The sequence below is a fragment of the Capricornis sumatraensis genome, chromosome X, assembly GCF_032405125.1.
Source record: "Capricornis sumatraensis isolate serow.1 chromosome X, serow.2, whole genome shotgun sequence".
Taxonomy (NCBI): domain Eukaryota; kingdom Metazoa; phylum Chordata; class Mammalia; order Artiodactyla; family Bovidae; genus Capricornis; species Capricornis sumatraensis.
This window is the reverse complement of record NC_091092.1, coordinates 72,053,559-72,075,666: the sequence shown is the minus strand read 5'-3', so window position 1 is coordinate 72,075,666 and position 22,108 is coordinate 72,053,559. Positions and strand designations below refer to the sequence as shown.

General features: G+C 38.3%; 1 protein-coding gene across 1 annotated transcript in view; it reads right to left on the bottom strand.

Moving 5' to 3' along the window:
• ITM2A (integral membrane protein 2A) overlaps positions 1 to 22,108 on the bottom strand; it is a 92,572-nt gene that overhangs the window by 213 nt on the left and 70,251 nt on the right. Inside the window, exons 2-6 of the mRNA XM_068963190.1 lie at positions 5,274 to 5,615; positions 1,211 to 1,342; positions 740 to 937; positions 395 to 507; positions 15 to 163 (exon numbers count right to left, since the gene is read on the bottom strand). Coding sequence (XP_068819291.1) covers positions 15 to 163; positions 395 to 507; positions 740 to 937; positions 1,211 to 1,342; positions 5,274 to 5,615 — 934 coding nt within the window. The remainder of the gene's footprint in view (positions 1 to 14; positions 164 to 394; positions 508 to 739; positions 938 to 1,210; positions 1,343 to 5,273; positions 5,616 to 22,108) is intronic.

Sequence of the window (22,108 nt, the reverse complement as noted above, 5' to 3'; positions counted from 1 at the left end):
GATAAATTGCCTGCCCTGCAACATGTCTCTTCTACAAAGACAGAAGGACTTGTGATTGTTGTAAAGTTGGTAAACAAATATGCCAAGGTTACTAACATCATGAATTTGTTCTACAGCAACCAGATCTTCATGAACCACATAAATGTGAAGCAGGTATTTGCCAGTCAATTTTTTTTTTAAAGCCTGAAATGAGAAATTCTTAAAATCATTATTTAAATTCTCACCTATAGCAGACACACTTTTAATATAGACTTTACTTTTAGAAGAGTTTTAAGCTCATGAAATATCTTTTATTTGAAAATTATTTCAGTGAATTGGAATGTTTTGGCTCAAATAATTATTTTTTAAAATGTGGAAGCAATATTATTTGGAAGAGTTGACATCCAAAATACATACTGCCAGTCTGCCAAAGAGCTCCACCAGATTCTTTGGAGGCATAACAGTGGAGGTATTTAGGGACATCAGATAGCAGTTCCCTAGCAGCAAGTCTAGGTAAACAGTCATGCCCTGTTGGGGAGGGGAAAATGTTAGGTATGATTTAGAGAGTATCAATGCTGCAGATTTTTCAACGACCATTAGAACAAGTATCTACAACCTTTCAAAATCAATTAATGTATATTCAATAGCAAAAGAATGAAAAAGGCTCTGCTGCAAAAAGTTACGTTTATCAACATATTTAATACCAATAAATTTAAGGAAAAAAGAAATTCAGAAATATCTGTAAGAATGAGAAACACACATTTTCGAAGTCGTGAATAATTGCTGCAGTGTCACTATCAGAGAGTCTGGGGACAGGCACATCAATGATTGCAATGTTGTCATCCTCACAAATGTCAGCCTCTTCCATCACAGGCAGAAAGTAGGGTTCCTTTCCTTGGAGGGAATTTGCAGGAGCCTCAGAATCAAAGAAGCACATTTCTCCACGGTAGATGGTACTCTAAAAGACAAAAGGTGACAATCAAAACTTTCTAACACTCACTACCTTGACATTTAAACCATTTCTCAAGCTCAAATCAGTTTGTTGTACCAGTTATCAAGCTGAGGATTGTTGATTACAGTCATCACCATGAAGACAAATCAATTTTATTCTGAAAGGTAATTTGAAAATTTTCCCTAAATTGTTTCTCTTGTGGCCATCACAGAATTATTTGTTTCCACTAAATATGTAACAATTAGTAATCCAAAAGATAATAACTTTCATTAATATTACCTTCAGCATGAAGTACTTGTAAATACAGGCTCCACCAACAATAAGTCCTGCCAAGATGAATGAAAGGCCTAAGAGAGTAAGCATACATCTCCCAGAGGAACCTGCTTTTTCCTTGGTGGCAACTCGGAGTTCCTATTTATTCAAAAGCAAAATTAAAAACAAACAAAGAAAACAAATTGTGCTTTTAGACACATAGTTGCTTTTTTATACATTTTACTGCCTTTGAAACCCAAAATATTTTAGATAGATGTTAAGTCACCCTAGCCTAAAAATCATTTCAAGACACTTCTTGATGTTTAATAGATGTGACAATCTCCAATTATAATAACCTTTTTTTTTTTCTGGCATTTCCAAATTCAAATATAAAGTTATTTCAAAGTATATACTTCTAAAATCAGCTGAAAATAACCATGCATTTATGCAATAAGTTATCCTCTTTAAATAAATGGAACCTGTTACTTTCTGGACTTGTGCAGTGATAGAATCACTAACTTTCTGGAATACAATAGTTTCTTTAGTATTTTTTTATATATCAACTTATTTGCCAAATTAAAAGTGAATTAACAACCTTTGGTTTATTAAGTGATTTTCAGAAAGCTGTTTTTTGAAAATTAACTTCTATAGGAAGAAAGGAGTTCTACAAAGTAGGCATATACCATTTCCCCCTATTTTATAAATTAAAATATTGAAGACAAAATTTATTTTGTAACTTTTTTTAATTGGAGAATAATTGCTTTACAATGTGTTTACATAGCTTTACAATATTTGGTTTCTGCCATATGACAATGTGAATCAGCCATAAATATACATATGTCTTTTCCCTCTCAAACCTTCCTCCCACTCCCATCCTATCCCACCCCTCTAGGTTGTCACAGAGCACCAGGCTGAGCTCCTTGTTTTATACAGCAACTTTCTACTAATTTTAATGAGAAATTGGGCTTCCTAATGTCATCCAATATTATATGTCTGAGTATTGCTTTTAATAAAATAACATTTTTTACATTCTGGGTAAAACACTAGATTTAAAGTACATTGATACTTAGGAACAAAGCTGTGTGTGCAAAAGTGACTATAAAATTTTGTTAAATCTACCATTTGGTTGGGCTTCCCAGATGGAGCTAATGGTAAAGAACCATCCTGCCAATGGATGAGGTTTGATCTCTGGGATGGGAAGAGATCCCTAGAGGAGGGCCTGGCAACCCACTCTAGTATTCTTGCCTAGAGAATCCCATGGACAGAGGAGCTTGGAGGACTACAGTCCAAGGGGTTCCAAAGAGTTGACAGGACTGAAGCAACTTAGCATGCATGCATAATTTGTTTAGTAACTGGAACAAAAGAATCCAAAGTAAACAAGCAACCAATTAACTTTGTACTCTTCTCAGGGCAGTGGAAGGGGCCCTTCAATTCAATTCTTTAAAGTCACAATGTCCTAAGCAGCAATATTAGTGAAAGGTAGAATGAATAAAGTCAGCAAATTTATTCTTTGATAATTGTTCAAATTGGTATATAAATAGAATTGTTTTAGTCTTTCAGGCCATTAGCTCTTTTCCATAACTACTTAATACTAATTAAACTTTAATTGATTTGGTGAAAACAAATATATGGATTCTAAGGAGAGGCAATCATTTCATAAACTGTTTAAAAATTATTTCTCTTTAAAATTAAAATAAATTTAGTATTCATATTTTCTTAGCTAAATTTATTCATTTTTAAGCCCTCTATTAATACTTTATAAGACTGGAAGGCTTTCTGTGTCCTAATAATTTTCAGAAATTTAGATTATTTTTATTAAAAAATAACCTTAGATAAATACTACAAATATTATCAATTATGATTGTGAATACCTGTAATCTAGAGCTACAGGCTTAGAAATTATATTTTAGATGATTAAACTTATGTCCAGAAAAATGAAGTGACATGTTCATAAGTCAGAAAAATGACTTACTTTGAAATTTGCAAAGGAATTTATTTTTTTTTCTTTTCACTGAGATCTGAGAAATCTGTACTTCAATTTTATTTCTCCCTTCAATATTTCAGGAATTTTATTATTAAGCAAGGTTTAAGTACTATAGTGTCCATTTCATAAAATTTCCCACCATAGTAGGTAAGATATGGAAACAATCTAATTGCCCATGGATGGAAGAATGGACGAGGAATCAGGATTTTGTTTTCATTTAAATTTTCAAGACTTCAGTGTGGTGGGGGTTCTCACCACAGTTCATTTCCCTCTGAACATGTTTTTTAAAGTCATTGTACACAACCTCTGACATACTATTTTGTCATGTTCAATTTCCTATGAACTTATCAATATGTTTCAATACAATGTGTCAAATATTATTGAATCAGTGAATCAGTGTTTTACAGTGGCCAAGTCAGGATCCTGTGGGAATTTCATCACCTAGTAAAGAAATATAATCACAGTGTGCATGCTCAATTTTGTTTATTCTACACAACACTACAGGCCTAGTAGAAGTATTGCTTGCGTATTAACTGAATTCAACAAATCATGGAGTTTGTGGTGATGAGGGGAAAAAAAAATATTATTTTGTGACTATACTTAACTGCTGGCATCTAATTAGACCTCCACGAAAAATCTGTCCATTTTTCCCCTTACAAAGTAAGTAGGACAGTTACATATTTGACCTATCATTTACAAAAAAATCCTCAATACAAGGGGGTGTTTTTGAGTTCTGAAATGTGCAATAAACAACAGCTAATTTGATTGCTGGGTTAATTATTGAAAGTTTCCCTGATAAAAATTCTGCAAAGGCTCATTAGCATTTCAAATTATGTGTAATCAGTTTTACTACATGGATTCTCATTTTATTTAAAGGTCTTTTCAAATCTCCACTCTGAATGCAAAAGACTTTATAGAGAGAACAAGGCAAATTGGGGCAGATTTGTAAGCTCCAATACTGTACAGATTTTATAGAACAAGAAAAAAATATATATCATTGTACGTTTTAACATTGAAATTTTACCAAGGGAAATGACGAATAGTTTACAAACACTGAAAACATGCTAAATGTTTAAAGGAAATAGAAAATCGAATAAATAGACAATGGCTAACATTTTCAGGGGAGAAACTTCCCCAGTTACTGGCAATACTAGAAGATTATATTACAAGGTCAGACCTGTTTCAGATCTTTCAATGGGGGAGGGTGAGCAGAGGGACTATCGCTCAAAAAGGAAGTACTGTACTAGAAAGGAAAAAAGAGAGAGAGAGAGAGAGAAAAAAAAAAACCCTCAACATTTCTTCTACAGAAGAAGAATGTTTCCTTCAGGAAATGCCACTAGGAAAACACAAGGATTTTGCACTAAGAGGGCACACTGGACATCTCAAATTCGAATTAAGACCAACTTCAGCTATGGCAGTTCCTTTACCAAAAGAGAAGGAGGCGGCACAGCTTAAGGTCACCTATGGCCAAGGAGAAACTGAAGATATACACCAGTTGGAGGGGGTAGGGGGAAGACAGACACTTGCTCCAATCTGTACCGCAGCCATCAAAGCTGACCTCTCCCCACTTCCACAAGCACTCAGCGATCCTAGAAAGATTTAGATTCCTAGAACTTCATACACGTCAAAAGGAAAGAAAGAAGAATTAAATCTCGTGTCCTTGCTCATTCTGCATATCCACCCCACCCCCTGTGGAAAATGTGTGTCCTTGGAGTTGACTGGGTGACTTGCCCTTCTCGTTGATCCCTAGCCACCCACATGTCCCCCAGGAGAAGGTGACGTCTGGTTCCAGGACTTCTTTTCAAACTCCCTCCAATATTCCTCGGCGATGTACAACGTAATCTGGGAACCCCGCGCAAAGTGTTGAGATGCTAAGGGACTTGCGAGCACCACAAGCGGAAGATGGTGCAGATAGACAGAATGGGGGAGACTGGGCAAAGCCAACGGAGAGCGCAGGGAGCACTACCAGGGAACACAGAAACTGCAGAGTAGGTGTTTTTTTTTTTTTTTTTCCTTTTCCACCTTTTCCCTTCCTTCTCCACAAACCACCCCCACCCTGCCTTCCGGACCGTAGCAGGCAGGCAGGGGAAGACTAGGGATTGCTACCTTGCCAGTCAGGATCTGAGCTTGGACCGTGCGGCTTATAAGGGCCTTCACGTCTTGCCGCGCCTCCTCTTTTTGCACTGCTGTGGGTGTATTGAAAGCAATTTTCACCGTGGTGAATCTTCGGACTGCGCGGTAAGGCACTGCTGGAATCAGTGTTCTGGGCTGCAGGTTGGAGGAGGACAAGATAGCACTAGCCCGAGCAGCACCTTCTTTCTCCTCTTCTGCTTTTTCACTGCTGGGAGCCCAGGTCTGGGTATACTTGAGACGCAGTCTCAAGCTGGATGGGAGACCATGGGCGGGCTTAGGGAAAGGCCGAGCAAGGACAAGGAGGGAGTCCAAGTGCTGGAATGGAAGTGGGAGTTGCCAGTGGTAAAAAAGAAATGGGGTGGAGCCGATGGCCTGAGACTCAGAACTCCTTACCTGAACTTCAAGTGTGCTCCCACCTATCTCTCTGATCCATCAGATAAGGAAGCATGCTGTGTCCTATCTTTTTGTCTCTGTCCGGGCCACAATAGCCCTTGACCCTGATTCTAATTTCTTAAAAGTGGACCTGGCCTCCCACAGGGCCAAGAACTGTAACTTGGCATCATTTCAAGCTTCCTCCTCTCTGCACCCACCCAAGACCTCAAAGCATAGTTCCAGGACTGTTCTGTAACTTTACAATAATATAGTCCCTTTAAAGAACACTCAGAGCATGTTTGGAGTTACTTGGTTCATTCTCTCAACACATTTTTTTTTCATTACTTGACATTTTAAAAAGTTTTAATTTCCTATCCCAGAGCAATCCTAAATCAGAAATACAGGACACCTACCTCCTTAAATCCTGTTTTGCAGGTAAGACATGATGAAACACCCAGGAATGTAGAAAGCTCATAGAAAATCTAGGAAATAATCCAGATCTTTTAATCTCCCAAGACAGGGAATCGAGACCAGGATCTCAGTGCAAAACTAGTTTCTTTTCAGCTACCAGCTGTGAAATTCATAGGGAAAAAAGCAGGGGTGTGTGTGTGTAGCTATGTGTTTCAGGAGGTAGAAATATGGGTGGAAGATAGAAAATCTAGCCAGATGCTAACCCAGATCTAGTGAGAAGAAAAACAATAATCTCAAAGGGACTGAGTTAGAAATCATCATTGACACATTTGCACATGCTGTTTCTTAACAGTCAGTTCTGCATTTGGTGACAATAATACAGAACCTCACTGTATGAAATTCATGTTGTGGAAGTTGGTGACTGAGGGTAGTAGTGGTAAAGGGTTTATTCCTGGTGCCTGAGACAGAAGAGGGATCTGTTTTTGTGAAAGTAATAACACTTACCAAAAAAATCCAGCTTATGCTGCAGAATCCCCCTTCTACTCATATACTTATTAAAATGACTGGAAGGTATTGACAGTCACCATCCCTCTGTCCAAGAAATTATGGGTTGGAGTTTTTCTCACTGAGGTTTCTTTGACTCTAAAGGGCATAGCCTGTCTCCACTGTGGGAACTTTGTGAAAACAGCCTTCATTTTCTTGGATAGGCTACTGATGGGAAGGTAGATGGAGGGTAACAGTGGAAAGCCTGTGCCTTACACAAGGCCAGATGTATGAGTTTGCTTAGAAATATCAGTGTCTTATGTTATTTTACTTATTATTTCCTAATTGTGACCATTATAAGTTAACCATTATATTCTTATATTCTTTCCTAAGTGTGAACATTGTAAATTACTTTTTGAGGCAATCTTTAGTGTAGGCTGAGGAAATATCAATTTCCTAAGATGTTTCTTTTGCAGTTACTTACTGTTTGTCATCACATTTGTGACAACTCAGCCTAGGGTCTGTCTTATTCTGGCCCTGTGATCCATACCACACAGATTGTTGAACCAATGGTTGCTCTGACACATCTGTCTATCAAGTGCAATGTTCTGGATGAGATAGTAATGTATTATTTTAGTCTGTCTTCCCTTGAAAATGGTCATGTAGAGAGGGCAAAGATTATTTCTATTTTTCAAATGAATAGACTCAAATTCTCATGACAACCAATGAAGTATATGATTAATTGCAGGATTTATGACATTGAGAAAATCACCTCATCTCCTTGGGTCTCACTTTATCCTTAGTTGAATGGTAAAATATTTCCTTCCTGCTGCTGTGAGGATCATTTAGGATAATGCAGGAGGAAACATAATATAAATTATTAAAAGGATAGAAGAGTGAGATGGTTGGTTATGCTACAATTCTTATTTTAGTATATAATACAGTCATGTTTCACAGTTATAATATATTTTCTTTTTATCCTTCAACTATTCTTTAGCTTCTAGAGCTGCTTAAGCTCCAACAGTCTTTGAGTATAGATCATCTTGGAAAAGGTCAGACTTCTAGGAATAGTCACATAAATCAACATTTAACTTTTCTGTTGAATTTTGAAAACTTAGGCCATCTTCTGTTTGTTTAAGCCATACTGCCTTTTAGGAATAACACCCATACATATCTAAGGGCCTTTGCTGTTATTGGACATAAGTGATGTAGGCATGGTCTCAAGTTAGCAGATACTACTGTTATCCAAGTTAGCAGATATTGCTGTTATTCTTTCATTATAAATAAGTAATGCTTCTTTTAGAATCATAGGATAGCAGTAACACACATCATTAGTATCCATTTATGAAAGGCAAATACTTCCTGCATGCTTTTTTTTTTTTTAATTTCAAAATGTAACCTGACACTTGCTCATTGGGCTGCAACCAGAAAAGTGAATATATTTCATGTAGCAAAAAATCAGTTAAGCTCTTTCTTGTACTTGCTCCTTCCCAGCAACAACTTCTTATTTTTCAGAATCAACTTCTCTCAGTTTCTTGTCTTTGGAAACCATGCAGATCTGGCTGCTATATTGATTTCAACTAACATCTTTGTTGTTGTTTTCTCTATTTTTATTGAAGTATAGTTGATTTTCAATGTTGTGTTAATTTCTGCTGTACATCAAAGTGACTCAGATATATACATATACACATTATTTTTTATATTCTTTTCCATCATCGTTTATCCCAGGAGATTGGATATAGTTCCTTGTGCTATACAATAGGATCTTGTGTTATCCATTCTAAATGTAATAGTTTGCATCTATTAATCCTAAACTTCCAATCCATCATTCACTCTCTCCCCTCCCCAAATGTCAGTGGGACAAATGTTCCAATCAAAAGATACGCAGTGGCATACTGGACAAAGATACAAAAGCTTACAATATACTGCATATAGAAGCTCCACTTTAGGGCAAAGGACACACATACATTGGAAAGTGAAGGGATGGAAAAAGCCATATCATGCAAACTGAAAAGAAAAATTGGGAGTTGCAATATTCATATCAGGTAAAATAGACTTTAAAACAAAGGTCAAAAAGATAAATAAAGAAGGTCACTGTATAATGGGAAAAAGATCATGGCAAGAAGAGGATTTTACACTTGTCACTATATATTCACCTAATATAGGAATGCCCAAATGCATAAAACAAATACCAGTACCTAATGTTGTTAACCATATCAGAATACACATCATTCAAGTCTATGAATGACTTCCATGTTCTCACATGCCAAATAATGACTAAATTATTACAACTTGAGCTGAATGGAACACAGAAAATAATTGAATGTCAAGCAACGTTGTCAACTCTCTTTGAATGACCTCAAATCCCCCCAAATTCAACTACACAAAAATAAGGTTACTAGTGGCATCTGTGATATTATTTAACTTGTTAATTCATTTCTTTGTCCATCAAGTATTTACCTTTACCAACTGCCTACTGCCTTATGCTGTAATCAGCCATGGGAATGCAGAGGTGATCAAGCAGATACAATTTTGCCCTCATAAAGCATATCACCATTGCACCCATGGAAATGCTATTTGTTGTGAGTTCTCTAAATTTTGTAGTGGGAATGTGGGTCCTGAGCTGTGGAGTTCAGTTCAGTTCAGTCCAGTCCTTCAGTCGTGTCTGACTCTTTGTGACCCCATGAATCACAGCATGCCAGGCCTCCCTATCCATCACCAACTGTCAGAGTTCACCCAAATTCATCTGCATCGAGTCAGTGATGCCATCTAGCCATCTGATCCTTTATCGTCCCCTTCTCCTCCTGCCCCCAATCCCTCCCAGCATCAGGGTCTTTTCCAGTGAGTCAGCATGAGGTGGTCAAAGTATTGGAGTTTCAGGCTCAGCATCAGTCCTTCCAATGAACACCCAGGACTGGTCTCCTTTAGGAAGGACTGGTTGGATCTTGCAGTCCAAGGGACTCTCAAGAGTCTTCTCCAACACCACAGTTCAAAAGCATCAATTCTTCAGTGTTCAGCTTTCTTCACAGTCCAACTCTCACATCCATACATGAGCACTGGAAAAACCATACCCTTGGCTAGACGGACCTTTGTTGGCAAAGTAGCATTTCTGCTTTTTAATATGCTATCCAGGTTGGTCGTAACGTTCCTTCCAAGGAGTAAGCATCTTTTAATTTCCTGGCTATAATCACCATCTGCAGTGATTCTGGAGCCCAAAAAAATAAAGTCTGACACTGTTTCCACTATTTCCCCATCTATTTCACATGAAATGATGGGACCGGATGCCATGATCTTCGTTTTCTGAATGTTGAGCTTTAAGCCAACTTTTTCACTCTTCTCTTTTACTTTCATCAAGAAGCTTTTTAGTTCCTCTTCACTTTCTGCCATAAGGGTGGTGTCATCTGCATATCTGAGGTTATTGATATTTCTCCCGGCAATCTTGATTCCAGCTTGTGCTTCTTCCAGCCCAGCGTTTCTCATTATGTATTCTGCATATAAGTTAAATAAGCAGGGTGACAATATACAGCCTTGACGTACTCCTTTTGCTATTCGGAACCAGTCTTTTGATCCATGACCAGTTCTAACTGTTGCCTCCTGACCTGTATACAGGTTTCTCAAGAGGCAGGTCAGGTGGTCTGTTATTCCCATCGCTTTCAGAGTTTTCCACAGTTTATTGTGATCCACACAGTCAAAAGCTTGGCATAATCAATAAAGCAGAAATAGATTTTTTTTTTTTCTGAAACTCTGTTGCTTTTTCGATGATCCAGCGGATGTTGGCAATTTGATCTCTGGTTCCTCTGCCTTTCCTAAAACCAGCTTGAATATCTGGAAGTAGGACATAGCAATTCCACAATCCAGCAGAACACTTACACCCACAGCTAGCGCTACCAAGAATGCTTAAATTCCAAGCTCATCTACAATGGTTTCAAGGATCCAGAATTCTATTTAGGAAAAGCGACGTGACAGAAAGACGTGTATTGGGGAATGAGTTAGGAGGTACTCCCATATTCCAGGTAGAGGAGCTGGAAAACATTGACAGCTGCAATATTGAAAGTAAATGGGCAACTTTCATAAATATCTAGGAGCCATATTTTATAAATTATGGTGCAGGAATAAATTATTTGAAGGAAAAAAAAAGTAGAAAATATAATTCTGTTTTGGATGATTGTGAATTCAAGGTCTGGAAAATGGTGGTATCTTTGATAACAATACCAAACTTTTGTTGGAAACATCAAATGCTAGATTTCTGTGCTAAGCAAGTTAAATTGATAATGTTATTTAATCTTTACCACAATGCTGAGAGGTATTATTACATTTCCTATTTCATTAATGAAGAAGCTGAATTTCCAAGAAGTCAGACAACTTGCCCAAGATTAAATTCTAACCCAGGTGGTCTGCTTTCAGTGATTATACTCAACCATTATATTGTGTTGCTGCCACTAAAATAAATGAGACAATTAAGGAGGGAGCTGGCTTGAAAGCAGAGAAAATAATTAGCATATTCTCTAGGGAAATGAAGCAAGAATCCCCTGCCCATACTTCAAACAGAGATTCCTGCCTACGATTTTGTTGAGGACTACAAACATTTGAAACCCTTGTGCAACTTTGCTAGCCATGGGTACATGGCTGTAGGCTACTCATTTAAAAGCATATATAGAAGAAACTGTGGGGCTTCCTTGGTAGCTCAGATGGTGAAGAATCTGCCTGAAAACCAAGAGACCTGGCTTCGATCCCTGGATCAGGAAGATCCCTTGGAGAAGGAAATGGTTACCCACTCCAGTATTCTTGCCTGGAGAATTCCATGGACAAAGAAGTTAGTGGGCCCAAGTCCATGGAGTCTCAAAGAGTCAGACATGACTGAGAAACTAACATTTTCACTTCATTTTCACAGAGAGATCTGGTCAGCCACCTGCTGGAGTAGACTAATTTCTTGACTCCATTTAAGGTTCTTTGTAGGCTAATAAGCTATGATAAGGGGGGAATGCAATGTTTTCTTAAATATAAGAAATAAATATCATCATCTTTTCACATGACTTAGTCATAACCTTGGGGTTAAGAGGAAAATGTGCTCCACCCTCATTTATAAAAGTCACTTTTCTTATTATTTAAGGCAACAAAAAAAATCTAATGAAAACAATTTCATTTTCACACATCTAAGTTGTGTAAAAGTTCTTATCTCATGGCAGACTGTCTGTGCACTTTTTAAAATAGTTAGAACCAATATCCAAACATGTCTTTTCTGATCAATCTTTACGTAAGTTCCAGTCCTGAATAATACAAGAGAGAAATTCGAGTTTAGCCCTAAGAATGCTTTGAAAAATGTCTAGTTGGTTCAGTTGCTCCATTACTTATTACTGAGTGATACTAAGATATCTTTGTGGCTTCAGAGTTATGTTCCTATTCAATGAAAGCACACTCATTTGAATTTGTATTAATGATTGTTAAACCAAATCTTATTTTTATTTTCATGTTTATTTTTGTTGGTAGATCAACATATTCTGTTCCTAGTTTGTTCTTAAAGAACACAGAATCCCAATTTTTTTTTCTATGACACAAGATTCATATTGATTGTTCTTTGCAACTTCACTTTTTATTTCTATTTGATTAACTTTTTTTTTAAATAAAACTTCGAAGAATTCATATTCCAAAGACTTTACTTATACTAAAGCATTATGGTATATTGTTAATAATGAGAAAACATAACAAACGACTGCTATAAATTAGACTGCAATTAGGTCTTCTGCTGAGGTACAGGTCAGCAGTGGCCTGCTGCAGGGGCAGGGGCTCTGGGTGCAGCAGACCTGGGTGTGGCATGAGCCCTCTTGAAACAAGGTCAACATTAACCCCACGTAGAACCTCCAGAACTTACACAGAACTGGGGAAACAGACTTTTGGAGGACACAAACAAAACCTTGTGCACACCAGGACCCAAGAGAAAGGAGCAGTGACCCTACAAGAGACTGACCCAAACCTGCCTGTGAGTGTCCAGGAGTGTCCAGTGGAGGTATGTGTTGGCAGTGGCCTGCTGCAGGGTCAGGGGCACTGATTGTGTCAGTGTGTGCATGGGACCTTTTGAAGGAGGTTGCCATTTTCTTCACTGAGTTCAGTTCAGTTGCTCAGTCGTGTCCGGCTCTTTGCAACCCCATTAATCACAGCACACCAAGCCTCCTTGTCCATCACCAACTCCCGGAGGTCACTCAGACTCATGTCCATCGATTCGGGGATGCCATCCAGCCATCTCATCCTCTGTTGTCCCCTTCTCTTCCTGCCCTCAATCCCTCCCAGCATCAGAGTCTTTTCCAATGAGTCAGCTCTTTGCATCAGGTGGCCAAAGTATTGGAATTTCAGTTTCAGCATCAGTCCTTCCAATGAATATTCAGGACTGATTTCTTTTAGGATTGACTGGTTAGATCTCCTTGCTGTCTAAGGGAATATCAAGTCTTCTCCAACACCACGGTTCAAAGGCATCAATTCTTTGGCACTCAGCTTTCTTCATCGTCCAACTCTCACGTCCATATATGACGACTGGAAAAACCATAGCCTTAACCAGATGGACCTTTGTAGGCCAAGTAATGTCTCTGCTTTATAATATGCTTTCTAGGTTGGTCATAGCTTTCCTACCAAGGACCAAGCGTCTTTTAATTTCATGGCGGTGGTTACCATCGGCACCAGCTAAGATCATGGCATCCAGTCCCATCACTTCATGGCAAATAGATGGGGAATCAATGGAAACAGTGAGAAGGAAAATGGTGAGATATTAAATTAGAGACACAGGCAGGGGCCAAATCAAGAGCTTTTTTTATCAGTTGAGTTTATTTGCATGCTAAAGATTCTAGAGACTATATGCTGAGGTATGCCTGCATGTACTGGGAGCTGTTGGGGATAAAAGGAAACCGATTAGTGAAAATATAAGGGGAGTAAAAGCTATTTGGGCCACTTGGTTTGCAGACAAGCTGACGCAGACATATAATATACAATTATTGAATTGAAATGTAAGTAAGATCAAGAATATCTTTGCAAGCTCCATTGTAAGGTGATTCTGATATAGGTATAACAGAGAAACACTGATTCAGGGTCTTCTCTAACTTGTATTTGTTCCTCTCATGAGTATTCCCCTACATTCTTAAAGTGTTTACCAGATGCTAACAAGCTAGAGGAAAATAAAATCTGCTGAAAGGTAGGGACATACATTTGCGTTAGGAGTACATGGTTATTCAAGAAGAGAACAGTGGAGTGAGTGTGTCAGTTGCTCAGTCGTGTCCAACTCTGCGACCCCATGGATTGGGGCCTGCCAGGCTCCTTTGTCCATGGGATTTTCCAAGCAAGAATACTGGAGTGGGCTGCCATTCCCTAATGCAGGGGATCTTCCCAACTCAGGGATAGAACCCAAGTCTTCCACATAGCGGGCAGACTCTTTACCATCTGAGTCACTAAGGAAGACTTTAGTAAATGGTTATTCAAGAGGAGAACAGTTAATGCTGTTAAATACTACTTAGAAGATGTAAGTTCTTTTCCTGTCTCAAGGAAGAAGCATACATGTACTTATATAATTATCTTATTATATAAAATTCATATTTTTTTCAAACAATTGTTGGAAAACAACTTGTTGGGGATACAACTTAATAAAAGCCTCCCAAGTTAGCAGTTGATTCTGCATGGTATAAATTTTTCTGTATAACTGAAAAAATAATCTTATGCTGCTGTTTTCTTTTTAAAGAATTTACATAATTTTTACAGAATTTTGATCAGAGTCAATTTTGTCTTATTGGAGCTACAGATAAAACAGGGCCAGGGAAACACATCTGGTGAGAAAGCAAAACTCTTTCACAAAAAAAGAGAGCCTAATTTTGTGAGCCTATGGCTTTCTGCTAAATCCTGCACTTTTTTTCTTTAATTAATTTCACTTGTACTTTTGAACTCTTATACAGAATGATCCACACACTCAAATTTTTTTTCATTTAATTGTCATGGAAATTTGATAATTTCATCCTAAAGGAGGTTTGAAGGGAACTCAGGAAGAGCTCCGATTACTGAAAACTGGAAAAAGTTAATCTTGATTAAAGCAGTTCCCAATGAAAATAAGACCTCCTGAACTTTGTAAGGGATGATTATAGGGCACTCTTCTTGAGGGAATGCATGCTGCTGCTGCTGCTAAGTCGCTTCAGTCGTGTCCAACTCTGTGCGACCCCAGAGACGGCAGTCCACCAGGCTCCCCCGTCCCTGGCATTCTCCAGGCAAGAACACTGCACTGGGTTGCCATTTCCTTCTCCAATGCATGAAAGTGAAAAGTGAAAGTGAAGTCACTCAGTCGTGTCCGACTCTTAGCGACCCAGGCAAGAGTACTGGAGTGGGGTGCCATAGTACTTATTCTAGGATTTTCCAGGACATTTAAACTGAAATAGTGGAGACATCAAAAAAGACTTTTAAAGGTGAAATTTAGTGGAATGTTGGAAGCAACTTAATTCAGCTCCTCTCTAAAATAAAGTGTCAAAATATGCAAACTATTTTCCAAAACCATGATGTTTGCAAGGAATGTCTGTCAGCTCCCAGCACCAATAAAAAGAAAAAAAATGAACCTGGAGGGTCATATGAGACTCACTGTTTACTTTTTAAAAGGCATACTCAATATTCATCATTAAGAATCTGGTGTGTTTATTTGATCTACTTAATAATTTCAAACATAAGAATTAGGAAGAAATTGCAAAGATTGTATTACATGTAACTTTTTATCATGACAATCATCTTTATGTAATAAGCAATTTACATAATAAGTAAATGTAGCTTCAAATGTCTTAACATGTTAACGAAGTATTTAACCATTATTTCCATGCAGCAAAAGATATTAATCTTTTGCAGTCCTTGATCCTGAAATGAACTGAATTAATTTTATTTGATTATAAATGTCTCATAATGCTTTATGGGGCAATGGAAATAAAGAAATTAAACATTTGTAACATTTGGAATTATTTAAAATTATTCTGCCATGGTTCAAAGGTGTGTTTTGCGTTATATTCTTTAATTTTGGCATCTGGCATGAATGACAGGGAAATTTTCTATTTCAGTACTAATTATACCATTTCCCACCATGTTCTTTCTAAAAATCAGGGGCTCTACACTACCCTCATCAAGTTTAATTAATAAATATAAATATTAACTTCTTACATTGTAAATATTTGGTATATGGTATATAGGCACTATAATACTGTTTGAATATATTGCAGTTGCTATCAACTTCATGTTGCTGCTGCTGCTAAGTCGCTTCAGTCATGTCCGACTCTGTGTGACTCCATAGACGGCAGCCCACCAGGCTCTCCCATCCCTGGGATTCTCCAGGCAAGAACACTGGAGTGGGTTGCCATTTCCTTCTCCAATGCACGAAAGTGAAAAGTAAAGTGAAGTTGCTCAGTCATGTCCAACTTTTCAAGACCCCATGGACTGCAGCCTACCAGGCTCCTCCATTCTTGGGATTTTCCAGGCAAGAGTACTCGAGTGGGTTGCCATTTCCTTCTCCATATCAACTTCATATTCTTTCATAATTTGAAAGTATTCTTTTTTGTATAAATTTATTTTTTTAATTGGAGGCTAATTACTTTACAATACTGTAGTGGGTGTTGTGATACATTGACATGAATCAGCCACGGATGTACATGTTTTCCCCATCCTGAAACCCCCTCCCACCTCCCTCCCCATCCCATTCCTCAGGGTCATCCCAGTGCACCAGCCTTGAGCACCCTGTCTCATGCATCAAAACTGGACTGGCAATCTGTTTCACATATGATATTATACATGTTTCAATGCTATTCTATTAAATCATCATACCCTCGCCTTCTCCCACAGAGTCCCAAAGACTATTCTGTACATCAGTGTCTCTTTTGCTGTCTCTCATATAGGGTTATCGTTACCATCTTTCTAAATTTGCTATATATGCATTTGTATACTGTATTGGTGTTTTTCATTCTGACTTACTTCACTCTGTGTAATAGGCTCTAGTTTCATCCACTGCATTAGAACTGATTCAAATGCATTATTTTTAAAGACTGAGTAATATTCCATTGTGTATACATACCACAGATTTCTTATCCATTCATCTGCCGATGAACATCTAGGTTGCTTCCATGTCCTGGCTATTGTAAACAGTCCTGCAATGAACATTGGGATACACATGTCTTTTTCAATCCTGGTTTCCTTGGTGTATATGCCCCACATTGGGATTGCTGGGTTCTATGGCAGTTCTATTGCCAGTTTTTGAAGGAATCTCCACACTGTTCTCCATAGTGGCTGTACTAGTTTGCATTCTGAACAACAATGTAAGAGGGTTTCCTTTTCTCCACACCCTCTCCAGCATTTATTGTTTGTAGACTTTTTGATGGCAGCCATTCTGATTGGTGTAAGATGGTACCTCATCGTGGTTTTGATTTGCATTTCTCTGATAATGCGTGATGTTGAGCATCTTTTCATGTGTTTGTTAGCCATCTGTATGTCTTTTTTGGAGAAATTTCTGTTTAGTTCTTTGGCCCATTTTTTGGTTGGGTCGTTTATTTTTCTGGAACTGAGCTGCAGGAGTTGCTTGTATATTTTTTCAGATTAATTCTTTATCAGTTGCTTCTTTTTCTATTATTTTCTCCCATTCTGGAGCCTGTCTTTTCACCTTGCTTATACTTTCCTTCGTTGCACAAAAGCTTTCAAGTATATTTAGGTCCCATTTTTAAAATTTTTGTTTTTCTTTCCATTACTCTGGGAGCTGAGTCATGGAGGATCCTGCTGTGATTTATGTCAGAGAGTATTTTGCCTATGTTTTCCTCTAGGAGTTTTATAGTTTCTGGTCTTATGTTTAGATCTGTATTCCATTTTGAGTTTATTTTTCTATATGGTGTTAGAAAGTGCTTTAGTTTCATTCTTTTACAAGTGGTTGACCAGTTTTCCCAGCACCACTTGTTAAAGAGATTGTCTTTAATCCATTGTATATTCTTGCCTCCTTTGTCAAAGATAAGGTGTCCATAAGTGCGTGGATTTATCTCTGGGTTTTCTATTTTCTTCTATTGATCTATATTTCTGTCTTTGTAACTGTAACTTTGTAGTAGAGCCCGAAGTCAGGCAGGTTGATTCCTCCAGTTCCATTCTTCTTTCTCAAGATTGCTTTGGCTATTCAAGTTTTTATATTTCCATACAAATTGTGAAATTATTTGTTCTAGGTCGGTGAAAAATACCATTGGTAGCTTGATAGGGATTGCATTGGATCTATAGATTGCTTTGGGGAGTATACTTATTTTCACTATATTGATTATTCCAATCCATGAACACAGTACATTTCTCCATCTATTAGTGTCCTCTTTGATTTCTTTCATCAGTGTTTTATAGTTTTCTATATATAGGTCTTTTGTTTCTTTAGGTAGATCTATTCCTAAGTATTTTATTCTTTTCTTTGCAATGGTGAATTAAATTATTTTCTTAATTTTTGTTTCTGTTTTCTCATTATTAGTGTATAGAAAAGCAAGGGAATTCTGTGTGTTAATTTTATATCCTGCAAATTTACTATATTCATTGCTTAGCTCTGGTAATTTTCTGGTGGAGTCTTTAGGGTTTTCTATGTATAGGATCATGTCATCTGCAAACAATGATAGCTTCAATTCTTCTTTTCAAATCTGGATTCCTTTTTTTTTTTTTTTTCTATTTCTTCTCTTATTGCTGTGGCTAACACTTCAAAACTATGTTGAAAAGTAGAGGTGAGATTGGGCACCCTTGTCTTGTTCCTGACTTTAGGGAAAATGATTTCAAATTTTCACCATTGAGGATAATGTTTGCTGTGGGTTTATCATATATGGCCACTATAACAGAAGCAGAAGATATTAAGAACAGGTGGCAAGAATAAACAGAACAGTACAAAAAATATCTTCATGACTCAGATAATCACTATGATGTGATCACTCACCTAGAGCCAGACATACTGGAATGTGAAGTCAAGTGGGCCTTAGAAAGCATCACTATGAACAAAGCTAGTGGAGGTGATGGAATTCCAGTTGAGCTATTTCAAATCCTGGAAGATGATGCTGTGAAGGTGCTGCACTCAATACGCCAGCACATTTGGAAAACTCAGCAGTGGCCACAGGACTGGAAAAGGTCAGTTTTCATTCCAATCCCAAAGAAAGGCAATGCCAAAGAATGCTCAAACTATCACACAATTGCACACATCTCACACACTAGTAAAGTAATGTTCAAAATTCTCCAAGCTGGGCTTCAGCAGTACGTGAACCAAGAACTTCCAGATGTTCAAGCTGGTTTTAGAAAAGGCAGAGGAACCAGAGATCAAATTGCCAACATCCACTGGATCATCAAAACAGCGAGAGTTCCAGAAAAAAAAAAAAAAGGCAAAAAAAAAGACATATGTTTCTGCTTTATTGACTATGCCAAAGCCTTTGACTGTGTGGATCAAAATGAACTGTGGAAAATTCTGAAAGAGATGGGAATACCAGACAACCTGACCTAACTCTTGAGAAACCTGTACGTGGGTCAAGAAGCAACAATTAGAAATGGACATGGAAAAAACACACTGGTTTCAAATAGGAGAAGGAGTACGTCAAGGAAGAATATTGTCACCCTGCTTCTTTATCTTACATGCAGAGTACATCATGAGAAATGCTGAGCTGGATGAAACACGAGCTGGAATCAAGATTGCCAGGAGAAATATCAATAACCTCAGGTATGCAGATGCCACCACCTTTATGGCAGAAAGTGAAGAACTAAAGAGCTTCTTGTTGAAAGTGAAAGAGGAGAGTGAAAAAGTTGGCTTAAAACTCAACATTCAGAAAACTAAGATCATGGCTTCTGGTCCCATCATTTCATGGGAAATAGATGGGGAAACAGTGGCTAACTTTGTTTCTGGGCTCCAAAATCACTCCAGATGGTGACTGCAGCGATGAAATTAAAAGAAACTTACTCATTGGAAGGAAAGTTATAACCAACCTAGACAGCATATTAAAAAGCATAGACATTACTTTGTCAACAGAGGTCTGTCTACTCAAAGCTACGATTCTTCCATTAGTCATGTATGGATATGAGAGTTGGACTATAAAGAAAGCTGAGTGCCAAAGAATTGATGCTTTTGAACTGTGGTGTTGGAGAAGACTCTTGAGAGACCCTTGGACTGCAAGGAGATCCAATCAGTCCATCCTAAAGGAGATTGGTCTTGGGTATACATTGGAAGGACTGATGTTGAAGCTGAAACTCCAATACTTTGGCCACCTAATGCGAAGAGCTGACTCATTTGAAAAGACCCTGATGCTGGGAAAGATTGAGAGCAGGAGGAGAAGGGGACGACAGAGGATGAGATGGTTGGATGGCATCCCTGACTCAATGGACATGGGTTTGGATATACTCTGGGAGTTGGTGATGGACAGGGAGGCCTGGCGTGCTGCGGTTCATGGGGTCACAAAGAGTCGGACATTACTGAGTGACTGAACTGATCTGAACTGATACACACACACACACACACACACACACACACACACTATAGAGCTATTTTCCTTTAACTTCCTCTAAGAGCTCATGTAAACAGTTACCTCCCTCAGGCTAGAAAGCAATAATATTCCTTTGTTTTTCCTCACAATTTCATGTATTACCTATATGCTATTCTAACAACAATCTTGAGAGTCCCTTGGACATCAAGGAGATCAAACCAGTCAATCCTAAAGGGACTCAATCCTGAATATTCATTGGAAGGAATGATGCTGAAGCTGAAACTCCAAAACTTTGGCCACCTGATGCAAAGAACTGACTCACTGGAAAAGACAATGATGTTTGGAAAGATTGAAGGCCGGAGGAGAAGTGAGCGACAGAGGATGAAATGGTTGGATGGCATCACCGACTAAATGGCCATGAATTTGAGCAAGCTCCATGAGTTGGTGATGGACAGCGAAGCCTGGTGTGGTGCAGTTCATGGGGTTGTAAAGAGTTGGACATGACTGAACATCTGAACTGTCCAGCTGAACAGCAATCAAACTTTCTAGCAAGACTATTAATATCTCCACTTGAAAAATGTATGAATTAAGCCATAAAGCAGTTTAATTGCTTTATCCAGTCACTTTGTTAATGAAACAAGTCTGAAACCTATTTTTGGTCATGTCTATCCCTTTGTACTTTTCACTGTATCATCAGCCCAGCCTTGATCAGTGATAATGCCACCATTGGTGGTGTAACTAAATCCGTCAGGATAGGCTATGTTCTGCTGCCCAACAGCAATCCTGAATTTCAGTGGCTTAAAACAACAGAAGTTTATATCTCTCTCATGGTACATTTCTAACATGTATATTCATAAGATTCTTCTTCTTATTTAGTTAATTCAGTGACCAGACTAGCAGAGACACTACCATATTGTAACTAAACCATGTGGAACATATCGTCCACTTGGTCAAAGGGACAGAGAAGCAGGAAAACTTGAATAATTAACATCCACCTTTCAAGGTTTTGATCCAGAAGTGACAGACATTAGCTCCACTTGTAACTTATGGGACAGAACTTGTAATATGACACAGTCTCACCCAGCTATGAAGACTGGGAAACGTAAAGTGTATGGATGTCAAGTGAGCATTAAATATCTCTGCCATTATAGCTAACATTTATTGAATTCTTAGTATGTGCCAGGCACTGTGCTAAACACACTTTGTCATTGTCTCATATAATTCTTACTAGAGTTCCTGTACTATAAATATGACCATTATACTGATGATAGAATCAGATTTTAGAATGACAGTCTGCACAAGGTTTCACAGACAGTAAATTGCTAAGCCAGGATTCAAACCTAGATCATTCTGATTCTAAGCTAGTTTATTCAAGTCCAGTTATTTTTCATGTATCTTCCCTTTGAAAGTGACAGTCCCTCAGTCATGTCTTTGCAACTGCATGGACTGTAGCCTGCCAGGCTCCTCTGTCCATGGGATTCTCCAAGCCAGAATACTGGAGTGGGTAGCCTATCCCTTCTCCAGGGGTTCTTCCCAACCCAGGAACAGAAATGGGGTTTTCTTCATTTCAGGTGGATTCTTTACCAGTTGAGGGTCCAGGGAAGCCCTATTTTCCCTTTCAGTTCAGTTTAGTTCAGTTGCTCAGTCGTGTCTGACTCTTTGCGACCCCATAAATTGCAGCATGCCAGGCCTCCCTGTGCATCACTAACTTCTGGAGTTCAATCAAAATCATGTCCATCTAGTTGGTGATGCCAACCAGCCATCTCATCCTCTGTCGTCCCCTTCTCCTTCTGTCCCCAATCCCTCCCAGCATCAGAGTCTTTTCCATGAGTCAAGACTTCACATGAGGTGGCCAAAGGATTGGAGTTTCAGCTTTAGCATCAGTCCTTCCAAAGAACATCCAGGAATGATCTCCTTTAGAATGGAATGGTTGGATCTCCTTTCAGTCCAAGGAACTCTCAAGAGTATTCTCCAACACCACAGTTCAAAAGCATCAATTTTTCGGTGCTCTGCCTTCTTCACAGTCTAACTTTCACATCCATACATGACCACGGGGGGGAAAAAAAAAAAAAAACATAGCCTTGACTA